The sequence below is a fragment of the Colias philodice genome, chromosome 1 (assembly GCF_061535455.1).
Source record: "Colias philodice isolate Cphi_HAF_F1 chromosome 1, ilColPhil1 Martin Lab GWU primary, whole genome shotgun sequence".
NCBI classification, from domain to species: Eukaryota; Metazoa; Arthropoda; class Insecta; order Lepidoptera; family Pieridae; genus Colias; species Colias philodice.
Genome location: NC_143086.1, coordinates 6,211,595 through 6,238,428, shown reverse-complemented (window position 1 = coordinate 6,238,428; position 26,834 = coordinate 6,211,595). Strand labels below are relative to the sequence as shown.

Genomic DNA, 26,834 nt, shown 5'->3' with positions numbered 1-26,834 from the left:
CGTATCTAGCTTTTTTATATATCATAGCGCCAGACCTCACCTATTTTCTGACGGATGAAATGTGGACGATTGGGTAGTGTATGTGCTACCATCGTACGCCAACCCGCTAGCTTGGTAAATGGGCCAAATATCAGGTGATCAAGGTTCAAGGTATTTTACGTTTTAAAATATACAGTTAAAAATAAGATATCAGTACTCCCAGACACTTCCCGTGGGTCATATTGCTTAGGTAACAGACGCTTATAGCTCTCAAAATAATTAAAAAGTCATCAAGATATTAAGTGAAATTCAATCAACATGAGTCCCCGTAAAAAATAATTAATAACTTTATTACATACTTTAGCTATAATATTCATTTAACTATTTACAAATATTTGTTTGTAACAAACTTCCATGGTGCCTCTTATTCCCAACCACAGTGTTCCCAACGCACCTCAAATATGACGTTCAATGTGACCTTGATCCTCAATCTTATTTTTAACTGTATATTCCTGTGGTACGTTCTCAAACATATTATGTGGAAAGCTTATTGGTTTAATGCTTATGCTTTAAGGCTGTGCTCAAAGGTGAAAAACCATATTAAGCTTTGGTCTGGTGATCATGACGCACAATGCTGAGGTATGCGCCCCAACGCAGCGTCACGACGCAGCATTTACCGTCCCTGCGGAGAGGTGGTCAGTTGATTTTGCCGCAGCTACCAAGGTAGACGTGAAATTGAACAATTTTGCTGTAATTTGTGCTTCTCAGCTATCTCCCTCCAGCAATTTTCTTTAATTATCAAACTTTTATGTTTTTTGTCCTTATTTTTATATAAAGAAGGATAGCTGCGAACTAATTCTATTAAATTGCCTTCGAAAAAATTCATATTGCCGTGAGGCATACCCGCACACCGCAGCGTTCAATCGAGAATGACGCCGCGCTGTGCGGGAGTACACCTCCCCACTCACCGCGCTTGCCCTTCGCCGCTGACGCATACTGCGACGGAACAAGAGAACATTGTCGACGTTTTTCATATGATTGAGTGTCCGGCATCGCAAACCGCATACCTCAGCGTTGTGCGTCATGAACACCAGACCAAGCTTTACAGATCGTGCGGCGAGTGTTTGGCTTTGACCTTCGGGTGGAGGGGATTACTGCGCAACGCACACAATACTTTTCCCCGCCCCGCTAATTGCCCGTTGATACCCAATTTCTGATTTCTACGCAATAACGGTCAAAGCCAAACTCTCGCCGCGCGATCTGTACTCACATTCACATTAGTGTTATTTTCATAGACAAATCTGTATAGTCTGTAATCTGAGGAAAGTCTATGGAGAGTTAAATTTTTAATCTGTGCAAGTCGTTCAGTAACATCGAATTTGTTTTGTTCATTCTTCACAAATCACAGCTCATCTCACGCGTGTTACAAAAGAAATAGTTTAGTTTTTTTTTCCATCTTTTTGTTTCGTTTGTGTTACAATATGAATTCTGTTTTAAATCCAGAAGCCCCTGAGTTCTATCCACATTTGAAATCTGTAACTCAGGTACAGGTACTGTTTGTTAATACATTAAGCATGTGTTTTTAACGAAAATCTGAATTAGTAACTTCAGTCTACCTACTTTATCAAATAGTCGCAATAGTTTGAAGAACTTTAGGGGATACAAGGGCCACTTAAAATACTTTCTATTTTCTTCGCTCAGATCAGAATTTGTTGGAATGTATGCTTCTCGCTTCGCCCAATCCCATTTATTAAAAAAAAAAAGTTGATATTGCTCGACTTGAAATAATAGGGCTCACTTGATGGAATACCTTGAATCTTCGAAGATCAAGTAGCTTTACGATTCAAAAATATTATATTTGTGAATTAACGATATTAGCCATAAATGAAGTAATAAAAACTAGTTGGTTAGAATACTTAGCTCTATATTGTAAAGTTGGGTCCTTGGAAGTGTAATGAACATTCAAAAATATATTTTGTCTTTTTAAGTTCAGAGTAATGTTATCAAGAATCTGCATGTAAACATGATTTTGATATAGAATATAAGTTCCACTCATGCTCTATGTTTAAAATAGTAAAACTTGTGTTTTTATAAAACTACTTTTTCATTATTCAATAAATTCCATCAAAATTGGTCTAAATCATTAGGCTTGTTTCATCCAAATTCTTCACATACCATAAAGTTAAAATGTAAGACTATATTTTGTGCTCTACAATCACTATTTATATTTCAATCTAAGACCTTTTTATTTTGAACAACATTGTTGTTATTTACAATTGATAGCATTATCACATACAATTTATATTTCAGGATGGATACATGTCAGTTACAAAGTCAATCAAATCAGTAAACACAATGCCAATAAAAACATCATACAGAGTGTTCAAAACCTTCAATGATTTCAATGTTGTAACGTACCAAATAAGCGAAAATGTTATTGTACAATCAAACAATATAGTGGTCAACGATCTTCCATCAGTGAAGTTTAAGACGTAAGTGTATTTATATTTTGTTTAAAGCATATTTGAAAACCAAAACAATGCTTATCATACTATGTGTGTGAAGGTTTAGCATGGGTTGGTACTTATGAATGAATTTATGCCACATTTGACCTCAAAACTTCAATGCCTTCAATACATATATTGTTGAATATCTATTTAACTTAAGTGATTGTTAAATATGTCACGTTTTAATTCTTTTTTATATAATTTTGTGTATATTGTGAGTTCAAGATATCTGTATAATCATTTTGCAATATATCTATGTTCAAAATATTTGAGCAGAGTAGAGCATTTTGAATATATTGTTAGACGGCATAAACACCATGCTGTCAGTTGATATGATAAATAAAAGCGGTTGGAAAATGAATTGAAAGGTGTAAATAAATTTGGACCTGATATGGAACAAAACAGCCTTTGTTCAGTATATTGTTATGATCATACCCATTCATGAATTACAAATTTCGTCAAAATTCAAGGATTCTGAAAAATATTCCATGTTTATACAAACAATATCTAAATTTTCCATCATTCTTACGTTACTGCTTTGTAACTATAAAGAATCTTCATAATTAAATAAATGTTTACCATTATAGACAATAATATTGCTATATTTATTATTATTATATTATATTTATAAGGGCTTGGTTGTAAACATTTATTCAATATCTTTAATGCATTTGCAATGTCATTTCGCTCTGCGATATTTCATATTATTCATTTTATTGCTTTTATCATAATTAAAAGCTACCCTAGAGTATATCTTGGCTTATAATATGATTTTTAGAAGCAATAATACCACATAAATGGCTATTATAGAAACAATACTCAGATTTGATAATCTATACTTATAATAAATCTGTAGAGAGGCCAATTCTGTACATGAAATATATTAAAAAAAAAACTATGAAGGGGTGATAAGGGATCGCTACTGATGCCAAAAATGCAATCAGTAAAATTTTTGTCTGTCTGTCTGTCTGTCTGTCTGTCTGTCTGTCTGTATATTCGTTATAGAAACAAAAACTACACGACGGATTTTAACGAAATTTGGCACAATTATTCTTCATACTCCTGGGCAGGTTATAGTAAAAGAATCATGTAAATCGGTGTAGAAACACCAAAGTTATACATGAAATACGCTATAAGTCATCGCGCGTGAATTACATGCCATAAGGATTATTTTTGTGTATCAGTTGCCGCGTTCGACGCGCTTCGCGCCGGGAGCTATAAAAAGGCGGCGGGTCCGCACCCGTTTCGCGTTGTCACGGCATCACGTTTGAACGGCTGAACCGATTTCGATAATTCTTTTCTATTATATTCCTTGAAGTACGAGGATGGTTCTTATGTAGAGAAAACGTAAATATGTACCACGGGCGAAGCCGGGGCGGACCGCTAGTAGAAAAATACATATACATTTTTATTCATTCATAATGGCATATAAAACTGCGAATTTTTATCTAGTTAAGTAACAAGCACAGCAGTGAACAATGTTTTCCTAACTTCAAAATATCAGCATAACAAGTAGGCAAAATATTACCCATCCATACTAATATTATAAATGCGAAAGTAACTCTGTCTGTCTGTCTGTTACTCAAGCACGCCTAAACTACGGGTCCAATTTTCATGAAATTTGGCATGGAGATAATATTTCGATACCCGAGAAAGGACATAGGCTACTTTTTATCCCGGGAAAATGACGCAATCCTGGAAATCCCACGGGAACGGGAACTATGCGGGTTGTTCTTTGACTGCGTGGGCGAAGCGGCGGGCGGAAACCTAGTATTTTATAAAACATCTGTTTTGTCAAATTGATTTGAAGGAAACAAAAATTTGAGATCAGATCATCAAAATTGGTCCATTTTAATTTATTTTTCCACAACAACTTAATAACCCCTACTTAATATTATAAATATGAAAGTGTATCCGTCTGTCTATCTGTCTCACTCTTACTCACGCCTAAAACTACTGAACTTATTTGGATGAAAACTTCTGAACCGGTTTAGAAGAAATAGAGTCTAGAGATAGCTTAAGACCTGAGAAAGGACATGGATTATACGTAGGAACTTTGGCGGTCTTTCTTTAACTACGGCGGGGAAGCCGCGGTCGGAAAGCTAGCAATTAATAGTTTTGTATTTATTACATGCAGAACAGCTTGATAAAATTATTAAGTTGCACCGATTTATTTACAGTAACATGCAATTTTCTATCTATGTTTGTTTATGCCTGTAGTTACTTGATATAATATGTGTTTCTCTTATTACAATATAAACTTGCTAAGAATGTCATTATATTGCTGAATGCGAAATCTTTTATTTCCCTTCTTGATTAGGTACATGTTGTAAATATTGTCTGTCTATAAACACTTATATATTAGATTTTACATCAAGTCACCTTGTAATCAGAAAATTGTATTTTTCTGAAAAGTTTTGTTAGAAAAATTAAAAAAAAATGTTTAAATTATTCCAGTAATATAAGTAAAAAGAACAAGTTTCATCAAAATCTGTACTTTGTTATTAACCTAAAAGAGTAACTAACATCCATCTACACTACTAATATGAGCAGAATCAATGATTTAAAAGTCAACACTCATATTTTTGTATCTTGTGTACTTAATACAAAATGAGCAATTTATGAATGAAAAAATATGTAAACATTGTACTGTGATAATATATTATATGCTGAATATCACAAATGTGTACTTACAAAGCATTTTCACTGCACAACAGCAAAGACAATGACAACAACACGGAAAAAGTAATCGACGCCAACGATTATATGCTGGATCGTATACACATAAACATAGATGGGGTTTGTGGAGTCAACACAGGTTCCAACTTTGTCGCTAATCCTAGCGCCAAGTGGAACAATGCACCTGTCATCACGAAAATACAGGTAATTGTACATTGTATTGATTTGATTTAATGTTGAGTAGGCAAGACATTTAGTAACTTAAATTGGATATTTAAATAATGAATATTGAAGTTAATAAAAGTTGGACATATCTATACATTTCTTTCGAATTAACCTGCCTTTGTATATGCTAATATGGATTCCTTGTTTTTGTAGGTGGGGTCAACAATGTTTATTGGAGCGAAAAACATTCCAAGACCACAGTTGTTTTTTAAGGACCCAGTTGATAATTCTGAAAACTTGTGGGTACCAAAAATTTCCGATAAGCCAAATAACATCAAACCGTTGACGTTAAACATAATATACAACGATGAAGGTGAAGCTGTGGGGTAAGTTAAATTTTTATATAAGGTTGCATATAATCTTGTTTTGCTAAGGACAAGAATGCGCAGTGTTTCTTATATTTCATTTTAATAAATTTCTCCACAGAATTGAACATCCATACAGGATGGAGTTGGATTTATACGTGCCGCCGTTTAAGTTCATAGATCCAGATGAAGAGGAGCCGAAGTTGAGTCCTTCGTTGGAGAACACGAAGTTGACGTACATTGACACGGAGTCTCAGGTTGACGCGTTGGTTGAACACCTCAGACAAGTGGACGAGATCGCGGTGGACGTAGAGCACCACTCGTATAGGACGTACCAAGGTCAGTTGTGTTTTGAGTTTGATTTGTTTGATCGGAGTAGGGGGGGGTCTTGGTGGGAGGGGTTTGGTAGTATACATAATTATTACTATGTTTTCAATGTGTTGTTGTTTTGATTTGATTTGTTGGATGGTTTTTCTATTAAGGTTGAGGATTCCATAAATCTTTTTGTATAAAGAAAATAAAATATAGAAATGGTTTCTATTATTTGTTTTCTGGTGTATTGTGTAACTCAAAATATATTTTTTGGAATAAAATTAGTTATAAATTCATTTTTAAAAAGTACAAAAAAAAATATTGTATTACTGTAATTACTTTCAATCTGGCGTATTGTGTGGGCGCTTTGTTTTAATAGATAAGAAATAATTGATTTCTGTTGTGACTGTGATGCGTTTACCTTTGACTTTGAAATGCAATTGCCAAGAAATTGAATTGAGATGTGTCGAATGAGTACATTATTAGGGCTTCACCAATCACTTAAATTTGAGCCACTAATGTGACTTCAAATGATGATTAAACTATTTAATTTGATACTAACCAATATTCATGGAAATGCGAATAAATATCAACATCTTTTGTGCATATATTAATTCGTCGTATCAACGACGTGCGACGTTGACAAGAAGCTAGGTCGCGTTAGGGAAAAATCAAGTCGCACTTGAAAGTATGGCTTTAAACCCTCATTAAACGATGAAGCGTGTGTTTAAACGAGTCGTATATTGTTCGATTGCTTTGTAATATATTATGTATGTGAATATCTCGCCCAGCAACATTCAGCATGTGCATGCAACGCGACGTTGCCAATCCGCGTTTTGTGTTCGCCCAAAATTATACAACGTGTTCCCTCTTTCGAATATTCAATGCAACGTCTACCTACGAATTGTTAGGTTTATGTCTAATCATCTATTCTTTGGTTTGAAAATGTACAGGGGCCTTAGACAAAGTAACAATTACAAAACGATAACGAAGTTAGAAATCGCAAAAATGTATGGGATTGACATTAGATAGACCACGTGATCTAACGCGGCGTATGTCAATCCCATACATTTTTGCGATTTCTAACTTCGTTATCGTTTTGTAATTGTTACTTTGTCTACAGGCCCTGGTTTTATTAGTAAGGTAACGATATTGCGTTATACTTGCTTCCAGCGTTTAATTAATGGTTGAATTGAATTTATTCTTATTTTTCAAAACTGGATTCTGTTACGGCGTAAACGCATCAAAAAAAATCTGTAATCGTGCGCATATTTTATGTTACTTAACGAATATATCTGAAGCAATAACAAGTGTTTAATTTCAATGCTTTATTATTTGTTATTAATAGTTTGGAAGGCATGCGCTTATGGAGTAAACTACTTATTAAAAATCGCATAAATTGAAATACGTTTTGCTTTACATTATCTTCAATGTACTTTTAAACGTACGTTAATTAAGAAGGAGGATGTTTCTATTGGACGTATTTGAATTACCTATATAAATACCGTATTATATAATTTTTAGTTTTTACTATATGAATGCTTCTCAAAAATGTTATAATATCATTTCAATGCTGTATATCGCGCACCGAGTTACATGATACGCTAAGGATATGGCGACGATTTTATTCAATTGTAACCGCATATTGCACTGTACTGCGTCGCAGTGTTTACTTATAGAAAATTGTTCCCCTTCAAAAGGTAATCAAGTTTGATTGAGGATGCGCTCTCTGAATATATAACTAAGCAATCGTCCCGTTGATTGGTCAAATAACAGATCGTTATACAATACGACGTTCGTATCTGCCTCGTGTAGGATTTGAGATGAACATATGTATAACTTATATAAAAAGGTTACCAAGAAAATTGGTGGGATGTATTTACCATTACCGCGTATCCAATAACTCAAACTGTAGAACAGAGTTGTCTACAGTTTGTCTCTATGTCCACGTGCTTGTAACTTTTATTTTGAATAATTATTATTATACACTAACTTTTTTAAATTAATTATTTAAAACAAATACACAGGTTCAATATTTTAACTGATTTAATTAAATATAATGATGATAATTTTTATTTTCCTTTTTTTAATCAAAAGTTGTTTAGTTAAAATAATATTTGTATTTTGATAGCTACAAAGTTAATAATGTTTAAATATCAGAGGAATTATTATCTATAAATAAAATTAAATAAAAATGAAGATATATTTAAAGGAAGATCCTGTCTGCTTATCGACTCAAACCACTCAACGGATTAAATCAGATGTGACTATTAGGTGCTTTTATTTACCGGAAGTTTCTTTATTATGATGTATAAAATATATTTAGTGCGGCAACGAGTTTCAAACTAATTTTCTTTCATCGCATACGTGCAAATCCGGATGTAGTCGCTAGTATAACACACAAATAATTGTAAAGCCATGTAACATGGAGAAACAATTCGACCGTGCCTTATCTCCTTATTCACACTATCGCCCGATTGACTCCACTGTAACGTGACTCGCTCCAGTAATACAATATATTATAATTTATAACAAGTAATTAATCAAATCCCTATAACAACATATATTTGTAAACTTATGCCTTTGGAATACGTTATTTACAACTAGCTTTCCGGCAGCGGCTTCACCCGCGTAGTCAAAGAAAAATCCGCGTAGTTCCCGTGGGATTTCCGGGATAAAACGTATCCTTTGTCCTTTCTCAAGTCTCAAGCTATATCTATACCAAATTTAAAGTAAATCCATGCAGTCCTTTTTGAGTTTAGCCCGGACATAGCTACATACAGACAAACAGACAAAAATTATAAAAGTATATTTTTGGCTTCAATATCGATTGTAGATCACCCAAGTATTCTTTTAAGAAATATTCAATATTAGAGCAGGCTCCAAGGAGATGTTCGTTTGCAAAAATCGCGGACCTAAATCTGACTTCTGATATATATTGTATAGATCCCAGACATCCTATAGACAGATGTTGCCAACCAGTTTTGTGGTCCCCCTGCCCGCACCCCGGTAATTAAATATGGCATACAAAGAAAAAAATAAAAATTTCCAAAACATGCCGTGTGTGGTATCAAATGAAAGAGCTTATTGAGTAGATCACGAATATATAGCATACTATATACATTTCTTACACTTTCTCTAAGATTTTTTAGAAAATTTACGAAAATGGTCCATTTTTGAGTTAACTTTAAACCACTATAGATTGAAAACTCATGAATATATTTTTTAAATTATTATTTTAAATAATTAACAACAGTCCATTGTTTATGATTCAATAGTTTGTAATATAATATAAGTGAGCTATGTGGTGGATTTGATGAAAATAACTATATACTATATGAACTTGAAAATATACTCGCCATCTTTGAATGCTCCCCCCACTCCCCCATGCAACTATTTCACTGTACGAAATATTGAATCGTAAACAATGGACTATTGTTAATTATTTAAAATAATAATTTAAAAAATATATTCATGAGTTTTCAATCTATAGTGGTTTAAAGTTAACTCAAAAATGGACCATTTTCGTAAATTTTCTAAAAAATCTTAGAGAAAGTGTAAGAAATGTACAGGGTGTCCAGCAGCAGATTTCAATGTTTGAATGCTTCTAGTTTTAAAACGCGACGTGCGAGGGGGACGCGGGGGGTGTCATTCAGCGCGTGAGTTCTGCGGATTTTTTAGTCGCCATGGAGCAGTGGAGCGGAGAGCATCGCGCTTATGCTATTGAGGCATACTTTTCGGGTGATTTCACTGGCAAAAACACGCCGTCGGTTTAATAACCATTATCAAATTCATCGTTTAAGAGATGGACCTTCGATAAATTTGATACAGTCGTGGCTAGCAAGGTTTAGGGCTACAGGTTCAGTCATTAATAACCCTAGGCCGGGACCAGCACCATCAGTATCCACGATAGAAAACATTAAACTTGTTATGAATTCTGTAATTGAAAATCCTCGTTTATCACTTCGCACACGTTCGTCGATATTGGGAATTCCTAAATCGTTTTTCAGGTCATTATGTGAAAAAAGGTTAAGCTCCATCCATACTAAATTCAGATTATTCAAGATTTGCTACGGCTCATACTGCTAATGTGTCAATGAATTCAGTGCGGCAGTTATTTCCTGAAAAGCACATATCCCGAAACGGCACCATCCCGTGGCCACCCAGGTCACCAGACCTAAGTCCATGTGACTTTTTCTTGTAGGGCTATCTAAAAACTGTGGTTTACCAATCAAATCCAACAACCATAAGACAACTGAAGGAAAATATCCGGGCTGAAATAAACAGAATTCCCAGTTCCCTTTGCAAACAAGTTTTTCTCAACATGCGGAATAGATTGAGGAGTGTGTGAGAGTAGAAGGGCGGCATTTGGAAAATGTAATTTTCAGGAGATAAAATCCGCACTCGTCTTCTTTTGACTTTAATAAAAATATTTTGTTTAGAAATAATACTTCTTTTTTTACAAGCCCTCAAACATTGAAATCTGCCACTGGACACCCTGTATATAGTATGCTATATATTCGTGATCTACTCAATAAGCTCTTTCATTTGATACCCCACACGGCATGTTTTGGAAATTTTTATTTTTTTCTTTGTATGCCATATTTAATTACCGGGGTGCGGGCAGGGGGACCACAAAACTGGTTGGCAACATCTGTCTATAGGATGTCTGGGATCTATACAATATATATCAGAAGTCAGATTTAGGTCCGCGATTTTTGCAAACGAAACTCCACTGAGAGTCCGGTCTAATATACAGTTTTCGCTTTCCTATGATTTTATTATTAAGTACTTATAGATTGCATACGCATGTTGTTGAGTCACGCTAAATAGATCTACATACATATAGAAATTAATTCAGTAGCGGCAGACTGCAGACATGGTTCACGTTTATTGCCTTATTAATTCAAACAATAACTACAATTGAAACATGTTAATATTACATTAATATTTATCAAATATTCCCACTTATATGAATATGTGTAAATAATTTAACTGAATTACTTATGTAATGTATTTTTCAATGTTGATTAGTTCAGTTGTGTTTGAAGCAAAGCGCGTTCCTTCAGATTCATAAGATAATTAAATTTTGCAGTTAAATTTATATCTAATATTTGATTTACAGATTGGTATTCTGTACCTTCTATAAAAAACCTACTGGAATCTTTTAACACTAAAATGAGATTAGATCTATGCATTGTTTTATTGTAATATTAAACATATGTAACATTTCCCGTAGTATTGAATTATGCATTCTATTTTATATCTATTTATAAGTATTTAATGAATATGGGTCAAATGGTGATTGGGAGAGTGGGGAGTTACGTCAAACAGTCGGAAGTAATCCATATCATCGAAGACATTGCTAATTTATTGAGTACACGGTTAAACTGCATCAAAATTATAATTATTTCATCGTTGAATAAACTAACGTGTTATAAATTAAACAAAATACGCAGGTTTTTATGTTGTTTTTTTTTTAATTTTTTCTTTGTTGTATAGCTAGAGGTAATACGGAAAAAATAATCGAATTTCCGGATCCGTATGCATCCGACGTACAGTTTTATCTCGCGACACGCGTCGTCATGTTTTATTTATATTGTTTTATACGAGAGCGCCGCAAGCCGTACAAGTTGCTAAGGCCGTGTCATTGTAATACAGTAGCACCTCTATAAGTCGAATATCAAGGGAGACGCCAAAAAATTCGAGTTATAGAGTTTTCAACTTATGGAGGATTTCGACTTAGGCGGATTTTGATTCGACATAAAGAGTTTGAGGTTTATTCTTATAAATTTTGAATTAGGGAGGTAAAATAAATTAAAATTCAACTTGCAGAGGTGACAAACATGTTTTTATTTATGACAAATCAACATTATTTCAAATCATTTTAAAATAAAAATATGGCATTAAAAAAGTATTTATTATATTATTTGCTTTAGATAATTTGGTTGCTATTTCAGTATTTTTTTTGCTTTAGATAATTTGGTTGTTCTCTAGCATTGTCTAATCTATAAAGAGCAGAAAATTCTTCTTCTTCAGAGATACTGGTTTGCTCTATAAAATTTCGTAAGGTATTCAATGCGGTTCTTGCCTCTTTGATGGAAACCTATGGAGCGCATGTAGGTACTATTCACGTCTTCTATGTCATGTTAATCATTAGTATCGGTTTTCTGAGCTACTGAATCGATAATTTCGTCATTAGATACGTAATGCAAACACGTGTTTACATGAGTCATAAATTTATTATCGTATACTGCTAAAATGTTTTCTAAGAAACAATAGTGTAGGTACTTGCACTGTCGGCAAGTTGTTAAAGTCGGTAACTTATTTTTGTTCGAAAATAGAGGTAATAAATTCCAAATGATCGAGTTATAAAGGTTGTAAAATAAAACGTTGCTATGTTCGAGATACAGAGGTCAAATTTAATTTTTCGAGTTATAGAGTGAAAATATGTACCAAAATGGCTTGGAGGGACTCGGTGATAATTTCGACTAACAGAGGGTCAAGATTTCAAGTAACGGAGGTTTTCGGGTTTGAAGGGAAGGGAACAAGACATTTTTTCGAGATTTGGAGGTTTTTGACTTATCGAGGTTCGACTTAACGAGGTGCTACTGTACTTACATTTTAGTTAATTGAAGTTTACTTGGAGTATTTTATATTTTGACGATGTTTTTTTTTTCTTCAAAAGGACCTGCATCCATAAATTATGTATTTAGAAAAACTACAAATGTTTTTCATAATACATACGTTATTTTGAAAAATGTGTGACGTCACAAAAGGGTGGGGAAGGGTTCTTAAAAATGTGACAATGACGGGGGGAGGGGTATAAAAGTACTGTTATTTGTGTGACGTATTTTATGGATGGCTCCTATTAATGTGAAATGCAACTTTCCGTAATAGTTGATTTTTTTCAATAGTTTTTGATAGTTGTATAATGATGGCTATTACGCAAATATTACGGAGTATTTGTAGGAGTTTTGTTTCGTTCGCACAGTATCATAACATAAACTCCTTACAATGCGGTTTTGTTGCTGAGTTTCCAACAGACGCCCTTGACACGCCGTTTATAATTTCGTCACCCTTTGCAGTCGCGTCGGGTTTAATACAGTCGCATCTAATACAATGTTTTCACCTTTCTTCTCGTCGATAATTATTTTTATTTAGTGATAAGGGTCAGCCAGAAAAACGTTTGCCGGGACAGCAAGTTGCATTCTATTTTTCTAAGCCTGAAATACTGACAATATCTAAAATGTACACAAAAATATGCATTCGATTTTGTTAGCTGAAGGAATAATTTATTTTTTATAGGTCTGGGCTCTAACCTATAAATAAAACATTTTGTATCACTATTTCTTCTGTACTTATCGGCGGATTGTGAACAATATTCTAAATTCTAATTCATACTAGGTTATCTTATCGATGATTTGAAATCATACTAGGTTAAAGGTTTATTATTAATTTTTGTGTCTGTATTTACAAATAGAACTATTTATTGAACTAACTGTTTATGTGTTGTGTGTTGTACGTTAAAATTCTTATTTACGTCAAGTAATAAGTTGTGTTAAGAAAGAACGAATCATGAAAAATACATGAAGAGGAATCGTCGCTTAAAATTGTATCGTAATTGTTGTAGAAGTGAGTTAGTTAGTAGAAAGATTCGCAATACATTCGCATCGATCACAGCAAACTGGCGTTTATTGAAATAAACTAGCAGAATTGGAATACATATATTACGTATAAGGAAGGACACGTGATTGCTCGCGCACCAATCACGATATTGTCAATTGTCAGTGGACACTTGCATACATTGTGTGGTCTACTCAGATGCAACTACCGATCGTTGCGAGGAATCTCTTGATTGAATTAAGCATCGTTACAACCAATCTAACATTGTAATATATACTATATAACTATACAATCCACTTGATCTAATAGACGCTGTGACTTTTCAATGTCAAGTGTAATTATATTATGTTAACTAGCTGACGCGGTAGACGTTCTAGACCGGGAGATACTGACACAAAATTTCGAGTCATTTGTAACAGGATGGCGGTTCTACAGGGTTCTTAGTACGCAATGACAAAAAGAAAAATGATGGTGTGAACGCTGGTACCGGCGGCTTAGTCGCGTGGGCGTTAGTCGAACTCGTCGGAAAATAGCGAAAGTCAAACGATTTGTAACAGTATGGCACTTATTTTTCCTGGAAGTTTGAGGATCAAAGAATATAAATACAAAATTTCAAAGATCTAGGTGTTGGAAATCTTCACTTATATAAATTCATACTAAATTAATTTTTCAAGTATGACAGCACTTTTTCCCCCTACTAGAAGTATGGCAAATATAATAATGGTCACATTTTATCAAATACTCTCCAAAAATCCAAATGCAATACTGGTACAAAAAGTTTGGCGAAATAATTTTTTTTTGCAAATTTTCGGCGGTATGGCGACCATTTGGAATCGTCCGAAAAGTATGGCATGGCGATTTTCGTAAATGGCTGCACGACGATGGTTACCTGTGCAAAAGTTAGCCTGGTACAAATGGTTGAATAATTGTTTTATTTAAATCAACATATTCGCGTCGGTATGGCGGGCTGTAAGTCACACCGGAAAAGTATGGCATGACACTACCGCCTACTTCTTTTTTATGGGCTATCGGTAACTACTAAAATTTTTGTGTTACAAATCGTTTGACTTTCGCTATTTTTCCGACGAGTTCGGCTAACGCCCACGCGACTAAACCACCGATACCAGCGATCACACCATCATTTTTCTTTTTATCATTGCGTACTAAGACCCCTGTAGAACCGCCATCCTGTTACAAATGACTCGAAATTTTGTGTCAGTATCTCCCGGTCTATTCTGCCAGGACACCTTTATCAATGAAATATAATAATCAGTCTACGATCAATTCTCAGACTTTCCGAATATACCTAAACAAACAATATCATCGGTTTCGCTGCTTTGGAGGAATTTGTTTACAAACACTGACACTAGTATTCTTTATGACGATTTTAGACGATGTAATTACATATATGTAACTTTAAAAGTACTCTGCTGGGATTTCGATTTTTTTGAACTACCGAGACTAAGATAAAATTTCAAGTAGTCGTTATTTTACTTATAGTTTGACGAAGTGTAATTTTAATTGAAACGGTTATGGAAAACAATTTACTTTCTTTGTGAACCTATCGACATTTTGTTGTATCAGCTAAGCTTAGTAAAATTTTTCTCACCGCATTTGAAATCCTTACTTTACTTTAATATTTGGCCTAAGAAGAAAAGCTATCTAATACCTAGGTATATTAGATATGTTATGAATACGACTATGTACTTTGCACTACATATTAATCAAAATTGCTTCTCGCTCTGTCCTATTTGGGTAGGCTTGGTACATATTTAAAAATATGGATTTAGAATTTTGGTGCGGATTTTCTATAGATTAAGACAATGAGTTTTAGACAATGCAGGCGAAACCGCAGGCTGATTGATAGCTGGTATGTTTTTATGAATAGTTTCGTTTATAATGAGACTCATTTTATGTAATGTGATGTTTTACGTTATACATATTTTGAATGGTATTATAATCAGTGTTATTGCTAGTATAATATCGATGAAACCTTTAAATAGTTTTTGGAGAAAGTTATATTAATTAATTTCTTATTTTAAAGAATTTTATCGCAAAAACTCAAAAGTAGGGAGATTCAGAATTGTTATGAGGAAAGGATTTTGAGTAATGCTCTATAATAACAGTAAACAATACAGTTTGTTAAGAAATATTTTATTCGCATTTGTCGTGTTTCGTCCACACGGAACCGAGCAAGGCCAATGACTGAGTATTCCTGTTAGCTGCCGCGCATTCGATATCGCGAAGGATCCTTATGTGGCCTTTGATTATTTTGTGTGACAAATGCGTGACACACAATGCGCCTTTCGTTGACCTTCGCGGATACCAATATCTAACAGTGTATGGACGCAACATCTTATCAATACGTACTTGACGCTTTCTCTTCAATATGCAATAAATACATGCCTTGAGTGAATGGATATTATAATTCACAAAATAATCTACACTAATATTATAAAGAGGAAAGATTTGTTTGTTTGCTTGTTTTATAGGCTCCCGAACTACTGGAACGATTAAAAAAAAACTCTTTTACCAGTACATAGTCCTACATTATCTCATGGACATAGGCTATATTTTATGATGTTTTTATTCCCGGGTCAAACCGGGACGAGCGTCTGTATCTAGAACGATAGATAATTTAATGTAAATTTTCTTATTTACAGGAATTACCTGTTTGATTCAAATATCTACTGATGAAGGCGACTTCATAATTGACGCATTGGCGGTCCGAGAACATATACATAAACTGAATCTGTCGTTCACAGATCCAAAAAAATTGAAAGTAAGTTCATTTATATAATAATCTTACTTACATTTTGTTATCATCCAAAATTACACTACTAATCTTACTATTAAACCTAAAGCAATCATTCAATTATTTGACTATAATAGTGGTAACAAGGAATTATAACTATTTTTGAAGTGTAATTTCTTTGGGCGCGTTGAGAGTAAAATTTCAAGGTCGCGTCATGGCAATACTGTCATGTCATGAAGTAAGGCGATGATTTTGGTATCTTTGAATCTTGCCAAAGAAGTTTCACTTCTGACACGTGTGCTCGGCACGTACTTTTTCTAATTCAAAACATGCCATTTTATTTCCTAATGCGTATTTTAGTAATCGTAATTGTTCACTATAATTTGGAGTTTTGAGTAAACGGCATTCATTTTCGGAGAGTTGACCTTAACCTTTTTTCCCTATCAACGCACGTAACCTTGGCCCACTTTGCGAATGTGTTGAAATGACAATTTACCTTACGAAATTAGTTGACACAACTGAAAATAACGTATTGTGACTTTCATTAATTTCAATTAAAATTAAATACGTTTTTGTTGTTACATTTCCGAAAATCGGTTACGTTTTGTTTGAAATGTGAACTGTGAACATTATTTGTTATTTTTGTTTATTGTTATTTATATCAAAATGCTATAAAATGCATAAAATGTCCTATCAGAAATAATACCATATTTGCCTGTAATATAATATTAGACACTAGCCGCTCCGCGCGGTTTCACCCCCGTGGCTCCTCTCCTGTTGGTCGTAGCGTGATGGTATATAGCCTATAGCCTTCCTCGATAAATGAGCTATCTAACACCGAAAGAATTTTTCAAATCGGACCAGTAGTTCCCGAGATTAGCGCGTTCAAACAAACAAACAAACAAACTCTTCAGCTTTATAATATTAGTATAGATAATCCTATTTAACCTCTTTATGACTTTTGCTAAACGAAACAATAATAATGCTCATTTTCTTTATTTTGATTCCTTATCTTACCTACGGCGCACGAATGTTATATCTCTATTGACCTTAAGTTAAAATATCACATTTGCCTTAATTTTATTCCTTAAGTCATAATCCACTGTACTGGCCAAGACCACGTCGGCTGACGTCACATGTCGTCACACTTCGGTTCTAGGTCGCGCCGGTTTCATAAAAATATTTTCCCATAACAATTGTATGTGTGGATAGATAAATTGAAACTTTCATTTCGTTTGCATTCACTAATACTTTACACTGGGAAAAATCGAGATTCTTGATTGAAAATAAATGTTGGATAACCAATTATATAATGAAAAAAACAAAACTCAAACTCAAACTCAAACATTTATTTATTCAATTAGACTTCTTCTAGAAACATTTTTGAAACGTCATTACATATTTTTAATATTTAATATAAAAAAGTTTACGTTTATAAAAAAGTTAACAATAAAAAAGTTTACGCCTAAATGTCCTGTAAATACAGCCAATCACTATCATTGGATTGCTCGCATTGCTAAGATTGCTTAGCAATGCGAGGATAGGCAGGTCGGACATCAAATAAACGATGTCCGAATTAATTACGTACTAAGCGCCGTTCAAAGTGACGTGACGTTTTGGGCGTTGCGTAAAGCTCGATACTTTTGCGTCGTTTATGGCCACTGACCAGTGAATATGAAATTGTTTTGATGATAGGCGATAATCTTGCGACAAATATTGTCTCAACGAGGTGTTTAACTTCAAACACCGCAATACGATAATTGTATATATAGGTATATATAAGACTAGCTGACCCATTAGCCGTTGTTCTGTCTTCGCGTGAATTTTAAATAGCCGTTAAGTTTTCTTTATTTTGGCACAAATTTAGTAGCTTTTTCTTTCAAAAGATGTCCTCCTGATCACAATCAGTCCAACTGTTCACGAGTCATGCCTTGACCAAGGGATTCGTTTTTATACCTAGAGATGTTCATACAAATATCTCGCAGGTCTTCCACGGTGCCGAGATGGACGTGCTATGGCTGCAGCGCGACTTCGGCGTGTACATTGTGGGCATGTTTGACACACACCGCGCGGCGCGAGCTCTGCAATTAGCTACATTGTCGCTCAAGTATCTGCTGATGAAGTACTGCGCGGTAGATACGGATAAACGGTGAGTTTGGTAATAAGGGAGGGGTACAGTGGGTAAAAAAACAAGTTAGGCATTGGTAGGATAATGTGATGCGTATAGTGTAGTGAAGTTTTGCACACCTGGGTTGAGTGTGGGTGGATAAAAAGTAATTTTTTTTTTATATTTTAGAGGATATAGGGACCTAAACTAGGCTAGAACAAATCGTAATTCAACGGTAACTTTAATCCTACCTTAAATGAAATTGAAAAGGCTGTTTGTCTATTTTTTATCATTTTACGAAATACTGAATTTACTTGAAAAAAAAAAATTTAGAAATGTTACATACTCAAGTTTTGGGGAACATTCCAGCGTATCAAGTCAATATTATCCACATGCTAGGGCCTAAAACTTGACCGCCTCCTTGGTACTTTGGTTGACGCGTGAGCGTAACAACGAGGGGTCCTGGGTTCGATTCTCGCTGGAGACGAAGAAAAAAAAATGTCTCGGTCTGGCAGGACACAGAGGTCTGATCACCTACTTGTCCATAAAGAAAATCGATCAGTGAAACAGATGTATAATGCATCTGCCCCTTACGGGGACATGGGACTTCACTTACTTAGAGCCTAAAACTAGTCCATATAAGTGCAGCAATACTAAATTATTAAATGTTTGCAGCTATCAGCTAGCCGACTGGCGTATAAGACCGTTACCCGAAGAGCTGATCGAATACGCGCGTATGGACACACACTACTTGCTGTATATATGGCGGCGAATGAAAGCCGAGCTCTTGGAAAAGGCACAGGGCAAACCTAACCTACTACTGTCGGTGTTCGAGCAAAGCAGACAGATCTGTGGCACGGTGAGTTGATTTTTGTCTATGCAGTTTGTGACGTCACACTTGGCGTACTTAAGCATTTAATGATTACAAAACGAGCAACACAAATGCGCTCGAAAAGTGCACACGGTGCATCTTGTCACTACGCAGTGGTGTGACTAGTTTTATTTCTCCCGTGCAACTTACATTTTGTTCCAAATAAAGATTTCTTGAACTTTGAATTTTTTTGAACCATATTTAAATACAGATATGGATAAATTTTGATTGACTTAACATTAGAATCACAACGTGGTTTGGCTCCGTTCTGATGACCATTTTTTAGCTTTTTAATGATTTGTAAATATTGTTACAGACATACCAGAAGACGGTGATAACGGACGAGAGCCACGTACCGCTGTACGTGCGCTCCAAGAAGTCGTTCGACTCGCGGCAGATGGCGGCGCTGCGGCTGCTCTACAAGTGGCGCGACTCGCAGGCGCGGGAGTTGGACGAGAGCACATCGTATGTATCTGTGCGTGTACAGTGCGCTCATGTAGAGTTGTGGTGCCAGATTAAGAGGAGGCTCCCTAAATTTTATGAGAATTTGCATTAATATTCTGAAACAGTCACACATACAATCAAAATGGAACTTTAGTATATGATTTATTGGGTCTTTTTCTTTCCATGTACAAGACAGTAACGTAATTGTAACATTTTCGCTCGATTCATTTTTTATTCAAAAATTATGCCTTTTTTAAGGATTATTACATTTTTTTTAAGATTTACTTGGACCTTTATGTCTAAAATAAATGTTAACAGTAAGATAATATAGTTTACTATCCAATCCCAAGATATTTTTTCTCTAGATCAATAATTATTACTTTAGTTATAAACGAAATAAGAATTGAGACTTACGACATTTAGTTTCGAGCTCGAATGCGATCAAAGAGCGCACGCGATATTCAACTTTATTACGGCTGTGTTTGCGTCTAGCACCGTAGCGGTCTAACCGGTCTCTCAGTGCCAGAAATTATGCCTCCTAAGCGAGGCACGAAACGCGGCTAAAGAATGAGACGTCTTTGAGTGCGACAAAGAGCGAATATGCAGAATATACCTCGCGAGCCTACTCTCTCTGTTGTTACCATCAGGCGTCGCGTCTGCTCTGTTGCCTCCTCTCTCATAAAAAAAAAGGTGTCTCTGGTGGCGAAACGGAGTTCGCCCGGTTTGCTTGTTCTTTATAAAATCCCTTGTTATACGTTGTATTAGTATGTTAATTAATTGTGAAAATAAATTGAATTGGTGTAGCTAGTAAGGTGTATTGGGGTAATTACGGCCACGGGGTAAATACGTATAATTTTAATTAATACGTAACTAGTGATAGATTAAGCAAATATGTATGCTGATAATATCAAACCTGTATGTATAATATCTTCATGCCCTTCCTTCACGATACTTACGATTAAGCGATGCTCTAAAGTGGTACTTATTCACAATTTTCTGAAATTACCCCTCATCCGAAATTCCCCCATTGCACTATAATAGTATAATTATAGATAAAAAAAATTTGGTTGTCTGTAAAATCGGTTTACTGACGATAGTTGAACGTTACAACGTTAAGGCCGATTGTGCTTCTTTGTCGCTCGTTCCGCGCTCCTGCTCGCACTTCAAGCCTTACATGGAACGCCTCAGAGCGAGGTAACGCCGCATGAGTCATGTTTTTTCGTGCGTGCAGCCGGCTCTATCGAATTATAAGACGTTGTCACGTCAAAAAATAAAAATGTACAAAATTTCCAGCTACCTGCTCCCCAATCACATGTTGCTGGCGCTCGCTGAGGCACTTCCGCGCGAAGTGCAAGGTGTGAACGCGTGCTGCAACCCGATGCCGCCGTTCGTTAAGCAGAACCTCATCACCATACATCGGATGCTTTTGTCTGTACGTATCTAGATATTCTTTACAAATGTCGTCGTATATCATGTTTGTCTATGTCTATGTCTATCATATACCTTGGAAGAACAAATGGATAAAAATATATAAAGTAATACCGCTAAATTTAGCTACAAATTGCTTAAAACTGATGCTGCACAGATGAAACTCAACTGAGTGCGTGCAAACTGCTGCTATAATTTTGTAATATTATTCAGCTATTCAGTTATGTGTGAATGCTATTTGATATTTAGTTTTATAGCATTCAATTAATGCTTTATAATTAATATAAAATTGTAAAGAAGGGGGATCACGGGTGGCCGTGATCGCAGGCGTCGCCCCGGTTCGAATCCCGCCTCGTGATCGATTTTTTCTACTATTTTAAAATGATATGAGTGCTATTCCCCATCTTATCCTACAGATGAATGCCGACACGGCCCGTCCTTAGATCATGCTTAAGTTTAAAGGTTTAAAGACATTTATTCCCATTAAGACATTAAGTCACTTACATGAGTAACTTAATTTTAAACATAGGTACAATTAATAAAAATTATCATTCGGTAGTTAAAGATTTAGAGTAGGTTATTTACATAAGTTAGGTATTAGGTTAGCTTATAATGAAATGAATTTTAACGTGATAACGTTTTTAAAATCGTTTTAGTCGGGTGACATGTTCAGAAACTTGTGTCACACCAAAACCTCACGAGCGCGATCGCAGGTATAACGAGAGAGAGACGGACCGATCTCCCGTCTCATCTCGAGCGCTGCCACCAATAAGACGTTATCACGTAAACATTTCGATCGTAAACCTACTATACAAACAACCAATTTTTTAAATCCGTTAGTGTTTAATTGCTAAATAATTATTTCAAATTGTATGGTAGTGCCGCGAGCTCCCGCTAGAGCCGACGCTATACCAGATGCCGTCCACCATCAGCTCGCTGATGAACGCCTCGCAGCATCTCCGGCACGCGCACAACGTGCTCGACCTGTCGCACATGCCCGCTTTCAGGTGAGTTATATATTAAACTAGCTGCTCCGCGCGGTTTCACCCCCGTGGCTCCTCTCCTGTTGGTCTTAGCGTGATGATATATAGCCTATGGGCTATCCAACACCGAAAGAATTTTTCAAATCGGACCAGTAGTTCCTGAGATTAGCGCGTTCAAACAAACAAACTCTTCAGCTTTATAATATTAGTATAGATTGTTTTGTTTTACAAGTAAACAGCGTGTGTGCGTGTCAGAGGTGAAACTACTTTGGGGAGATTCAAAGATACAAAAATTTTCGCCTTATTCCATGACGTAACGGTATTGCCATGACGTATTTGAATGAGACCAATTTTATAATAAATTTAGTCTATTAAAAATGGGTTTGCTGCAAAAATTCTGGACTTAGGTTCGGATCTTAGACCATATAAATAGAAATTGAAAAATGTCGATATACATTAAAATGTTCCCTTTAAATGTATTATAGAGACGAAGACGTGAACCTGGACGCCGCCGAGCAAGTGCTCGAGCAACAGTTCGACGTGCAGCCCGATATACCCGCCTTCCAGAACACATGCGACACCGACTTATATACGAATGTTGTAAGTGCATAATATCATACATTCGTTTCTTACTATATTATGTATTATATTATCACTACATAGTATAAAACAAAGTCGCTTTCTCTGTCCCTTTGTATGCTTAAATCTTTAAAACTACGCAACGGATTTTGATGCGGTTTTTTTTAATAGATAGAGTGATTCAAGAGGAAGGTTTTAGTATATAATTTATTAGGTTTTAGACAAAGCGGGCGAAGCCGCGGGCGGTAAGCTAGTAATACATAATATAGTAAGAAACAAACACACAACAAAAAATTCTGAGGTGTCATTTGGAACACCCGATCGGAACGAAGTTCCTTTGGTTTAGAAATAAGTATTGTTCAGGTATAATTAAATAAATTCACAATATTTAGGAGTTAAATTGATACCCATACTATTAATATTATAAATGCGAAAGTAACTCTGTCTGTCTGTCTGTTACTCAATCACGCCTAAACTACCGAAACAATTTTCATGAAATTTGGTATGGAGATATTTTGATACCCGAGAAAGGACATAGGCTACTTTTTATCCCGGGAAAATGACGCAATCCCGGAAATCCCACGGGAACGGGAACTATGCGGGTTTTTCTTTGACTGCGCGGGCGAAGCCGCGGGCGGAAACCTAGTATTAAATAAATGAAGGAATGCTAATGCTATTGCTAAATGCACTATAGCAAAATGTGCAATATGTTGTGAGGATTTTTCGCTACACTCACCTAGCCCCGCGCGATAAGGAACTTTGTTCCAATAACATAAAAAAGTATGATAAAACGACGAATGTCCGAACGCCGATTAACCGAAACGCTAATTATTCGAATAGGTCCTTAGTGAAGTCACGTATCCCCTAGTGGGGCAAGAGGCAGGTGCATTATGCATACATCTGTTTCCCTGATCAATTTACTTTAGGGACACGTAGGTGATCACCTTCTGTGTCCTGTCAGACCAAGATATTTTTTTTTCTTCGTCTCCATGGGAAAAAATATGAGATCACGAAAAAAATTTTCAATTAGCAGATTTTTATCATTGTTACTGTGTATAATAAATTTCTATGTTGGCCCATAATGGCCTTTGATAAAATTCTACTTTATTTTATAATTTTTAAGTTTATGTATAATTGTTTACAGATTTCTGATTTGAACGTGAACGCCGAGCTATTCATACCTCCGTATGATCGGTACAGAGCGTACCGAACTATTGCAAGGGTACGTGCTTCTGAATTACTTATATTGTTTTATTTTTATTTTATCGAGTTTTTAGAAAATAAATTCGTATTCTTAAATCAAACATTTTTACAATGATCCTTACTGTGACTCTTTACCTTATTTGTAACAATCTTTCCTTTTTATGTTACGTATTTTTTTTTTCAACTTCAATTTATCTTTCCACAGGTGGACGAGATTAAAAAATTCAAAGAACAAGAGGCTAAAATAGCTGCCTTGGGAGAAGGCAACGAATTGATTAAATCCGAAGTGCTTGAAAAGTTGCAAGAAGTTGAGGCGAAGAAAGAAAAGGAACTTGACGAGCTCGCGGGAACATCGGACGAACAGCCGAGTGCTTCTGAAGTCAACGATGAACCCAGCACCTCTGGGGTCGAACCTAAAGACGAACAAAAAACGGTGCAAAGGAAACGCAAAATGTCCACCGAAAAGATCAAACAGCAAGCGACCGCAGAAACTAAAACAACCGATGGCAACAAAGCCAAAGATACGAGCAAAGATGACGACTCGAAAAACTTCGTCAAACCGTTCCCATACAAGAACGCCAATTATAAAAAGTTCCACAACGAAAGCCACAAAGCGCACAAGCAACAAAAGATTAAGTTTACGAAAAAACGCAAATAGGTTTAAGATTTACTCGTGTAAGCTCTAATAATATTTTTTTTTCAATTTGCATTACGGTGTTTTATTTTCCTTTATTGGTGAACAATGTGGATACAATCAGAGTAAGTATTTCCTATCAGATCTTTTAATACATTCAATATGATTCGAGAACTTATCTTTATTCAATTTTTTTTTTGCTAAATAGACGACGTCAACGACGAAATGATAAAATTCCAACGACAGATTCATAAAAAGTAGGTTTTAATTGAAATTAAATTACTAAACAATTTTATCTGATAACGTAATGCTCACTTAGGCGCGGGACATATACAAGCGGCGCGGCGCGCATCGGGCGCACCGCGGGCGCGCTGCCGGCGCGCATCGGGCGCGCTGTTGGCGTCCGAAAATGATATTTATATAGAGTGGTTAAATGCATTTTCTTCATGCATAATTTAGTAAAATTATGTTTTTTGTGCTAAAAGAGATTTGAAAGTAACGTTAATTTGAAAGTAACGATTTTGTTTTGATAATTCCTTGTAAGTAAATAGCGAGGATAACCCCACGATTGCAAATATATCTTTGTTGGAAATGTTGGAATTTACTTGGAAAATTTTATAGTACTTTTAAAGTAATTTTAAAGTAGTACTGGTGTAATGATGGAAGAAAAGAAGGTTAAAATAACACAAAATTTATATTGTACTAGCGGTCCGCCCCGGCTTCGCCCGTGGTACATATTTCGCAATAAAAGGTAGCCTATGTTCTTTCTCAGGGTCTAAAGATTATCTGTGCCAAATTTCATCAAAATCGGTCCAGTACCTAGTTTATGCGTGAAAACCATACATACATACATACAAACCTTTCCTCTTTATAATATTAGTATAGATAAAATATGGTTTTCAAACACAGGTTTACATTTAAACCATATAAATCTTATCATTAAAATCTCAGTTCAAAAGTATTTACAGTACTGATCATTCCACAATATTATTACAATTACAAATAAATAAAAAACACAATCAAAATCAGGATTATCTTTATTTCTGACATTGTAAATACATGGGAACTTTCATTATGCTCTTCTTCATTTTCACTTTCCCTACTGCCATCACCTGTGTAAATCATTTCATCGATTAATTCAATTCACCTTTAAAAACAAAACGAAGAAGGGTATGTAATAGCAGCTCTATATAATTCCACACAGAGAGAACACATTTTTGACTGACAGGCTACCGTCTCCTATAGACCGGGAGATACTGACACAAAATTTCGAGTCATTTGTAACAGGATGGCGGTTCTACAGGGGTCTTAGTACGCAATGACAAAAAGAAAAACGATGGTGTGAACGCTGGTACCGGCGGCTTAGTCGCGTGGGCGTTAGTCGAACTCGTCGGAAAAATAGCGAAGTCAAACGATTTGTAACACAAAAATTTTAGAATTTACCGATAGCCCATAAAAAAGAAGTAGGCGGTAGTGTCATGCCATACTTTTCCGGTGTGACTTACAGCCCGCCATACCGACGCGAATGTGTTGATTTAAAAAAAAACAATTCAACCATTTGTACCAGGCTAACTTTTGCACAGGTAACCATCGTCGTGCAGCCATTTACGAAAATCGCCATGCCATACTTTTCGGACGATTCCAAATGGTCGCCATACCGCCGAAAATCTGCAAATTTTTTTTTTGTAAAAATTGTAATTGTAACTCGAAATTTTGTGTCAGTATCTCCCGGTCTACTACCACCCGATTTGTTTTTGATTGTGTATGACCGTGAATTGACCTCTATTTGGATGCGATGGGGGAAGCGCGCCTGCGGTACGCCCGCGGCGCAACCGTGGCGTGCCGCCTCGTCGCCTTTCCAAAATTCTTTCATACAAAATGTATAAGAAGGACGTGGTGCAAAACAGATTCAAGAGGTGCGCTTATGGCACGCCCGCGCCCGCGCCGCTTGTGTTTGACCCGCGCCTAAGACTAAGCACATGAGTAGATAAACTGTACAGAGACAAGCTTAAGAATGTGCAAATTCTAACCTATTTGGGAAGGGTTGTTACAAATGTTTTACGATTTAGGTCTGTAACTACGTAACTACTCAAACGATTTTAAAATTCTTCACCCTTAAAAAGCGTTATCTTTATCAAGCTTATATGATATATCATCAAAGCTTATATCCAGTATTTTTTAATCTCGTGTCGGTCTC

General features: G+C 35.6%; 1 protein-coding gene across 2 annotated transcripts; it reads left to right on the top strand.

The window, feature by feature from the left end:
• The first annotated feature begins 1,348 nt into the window (after positions 1-1,348).
• Rrp6 (exosome component Rrp6) lies at positions 1,349-24,723 on the top strand. Of its 2 annotated transcripts, none has more exons than XM_089707647.1 (14): positions 1,349-1,523; positions 2,290-2,471; positions 5,204-5,369; positions 5,544-5,716; positions 5,817-6,034; positions 16,297-16,415; positions 18,374-18,537; positions 19,171-19,354; positions 19,683-19,831; positions 21,104-21,242; positions 22,118-22,245; positions 22,707-22,821; positions 23,945-24,022; positions 24,209-24,723. In XM_089707647.1, exons 1-14 carry the CDS (start codon positions 1,461-1,463, stop codon positions 24,659-24,661), a joined length of 2,331 nt encoding a protein of 776 aa, XP_089563773.1. In that variant the 5' UTR covers positions 1,349-1,460; the 3' UTR covers positions 24,662-24,723. The 2 variants fall into 2 exon arrangements, with proteins under 2 accessions (XP_089563773.1, XP_089563715.1); XM_089707589.1 differs by having other exon boundaries at positions 1,349-1,529.
• The last annotated feature ends 2,111 nt before the right edge of the window (positions 24,724-26,834 follow it).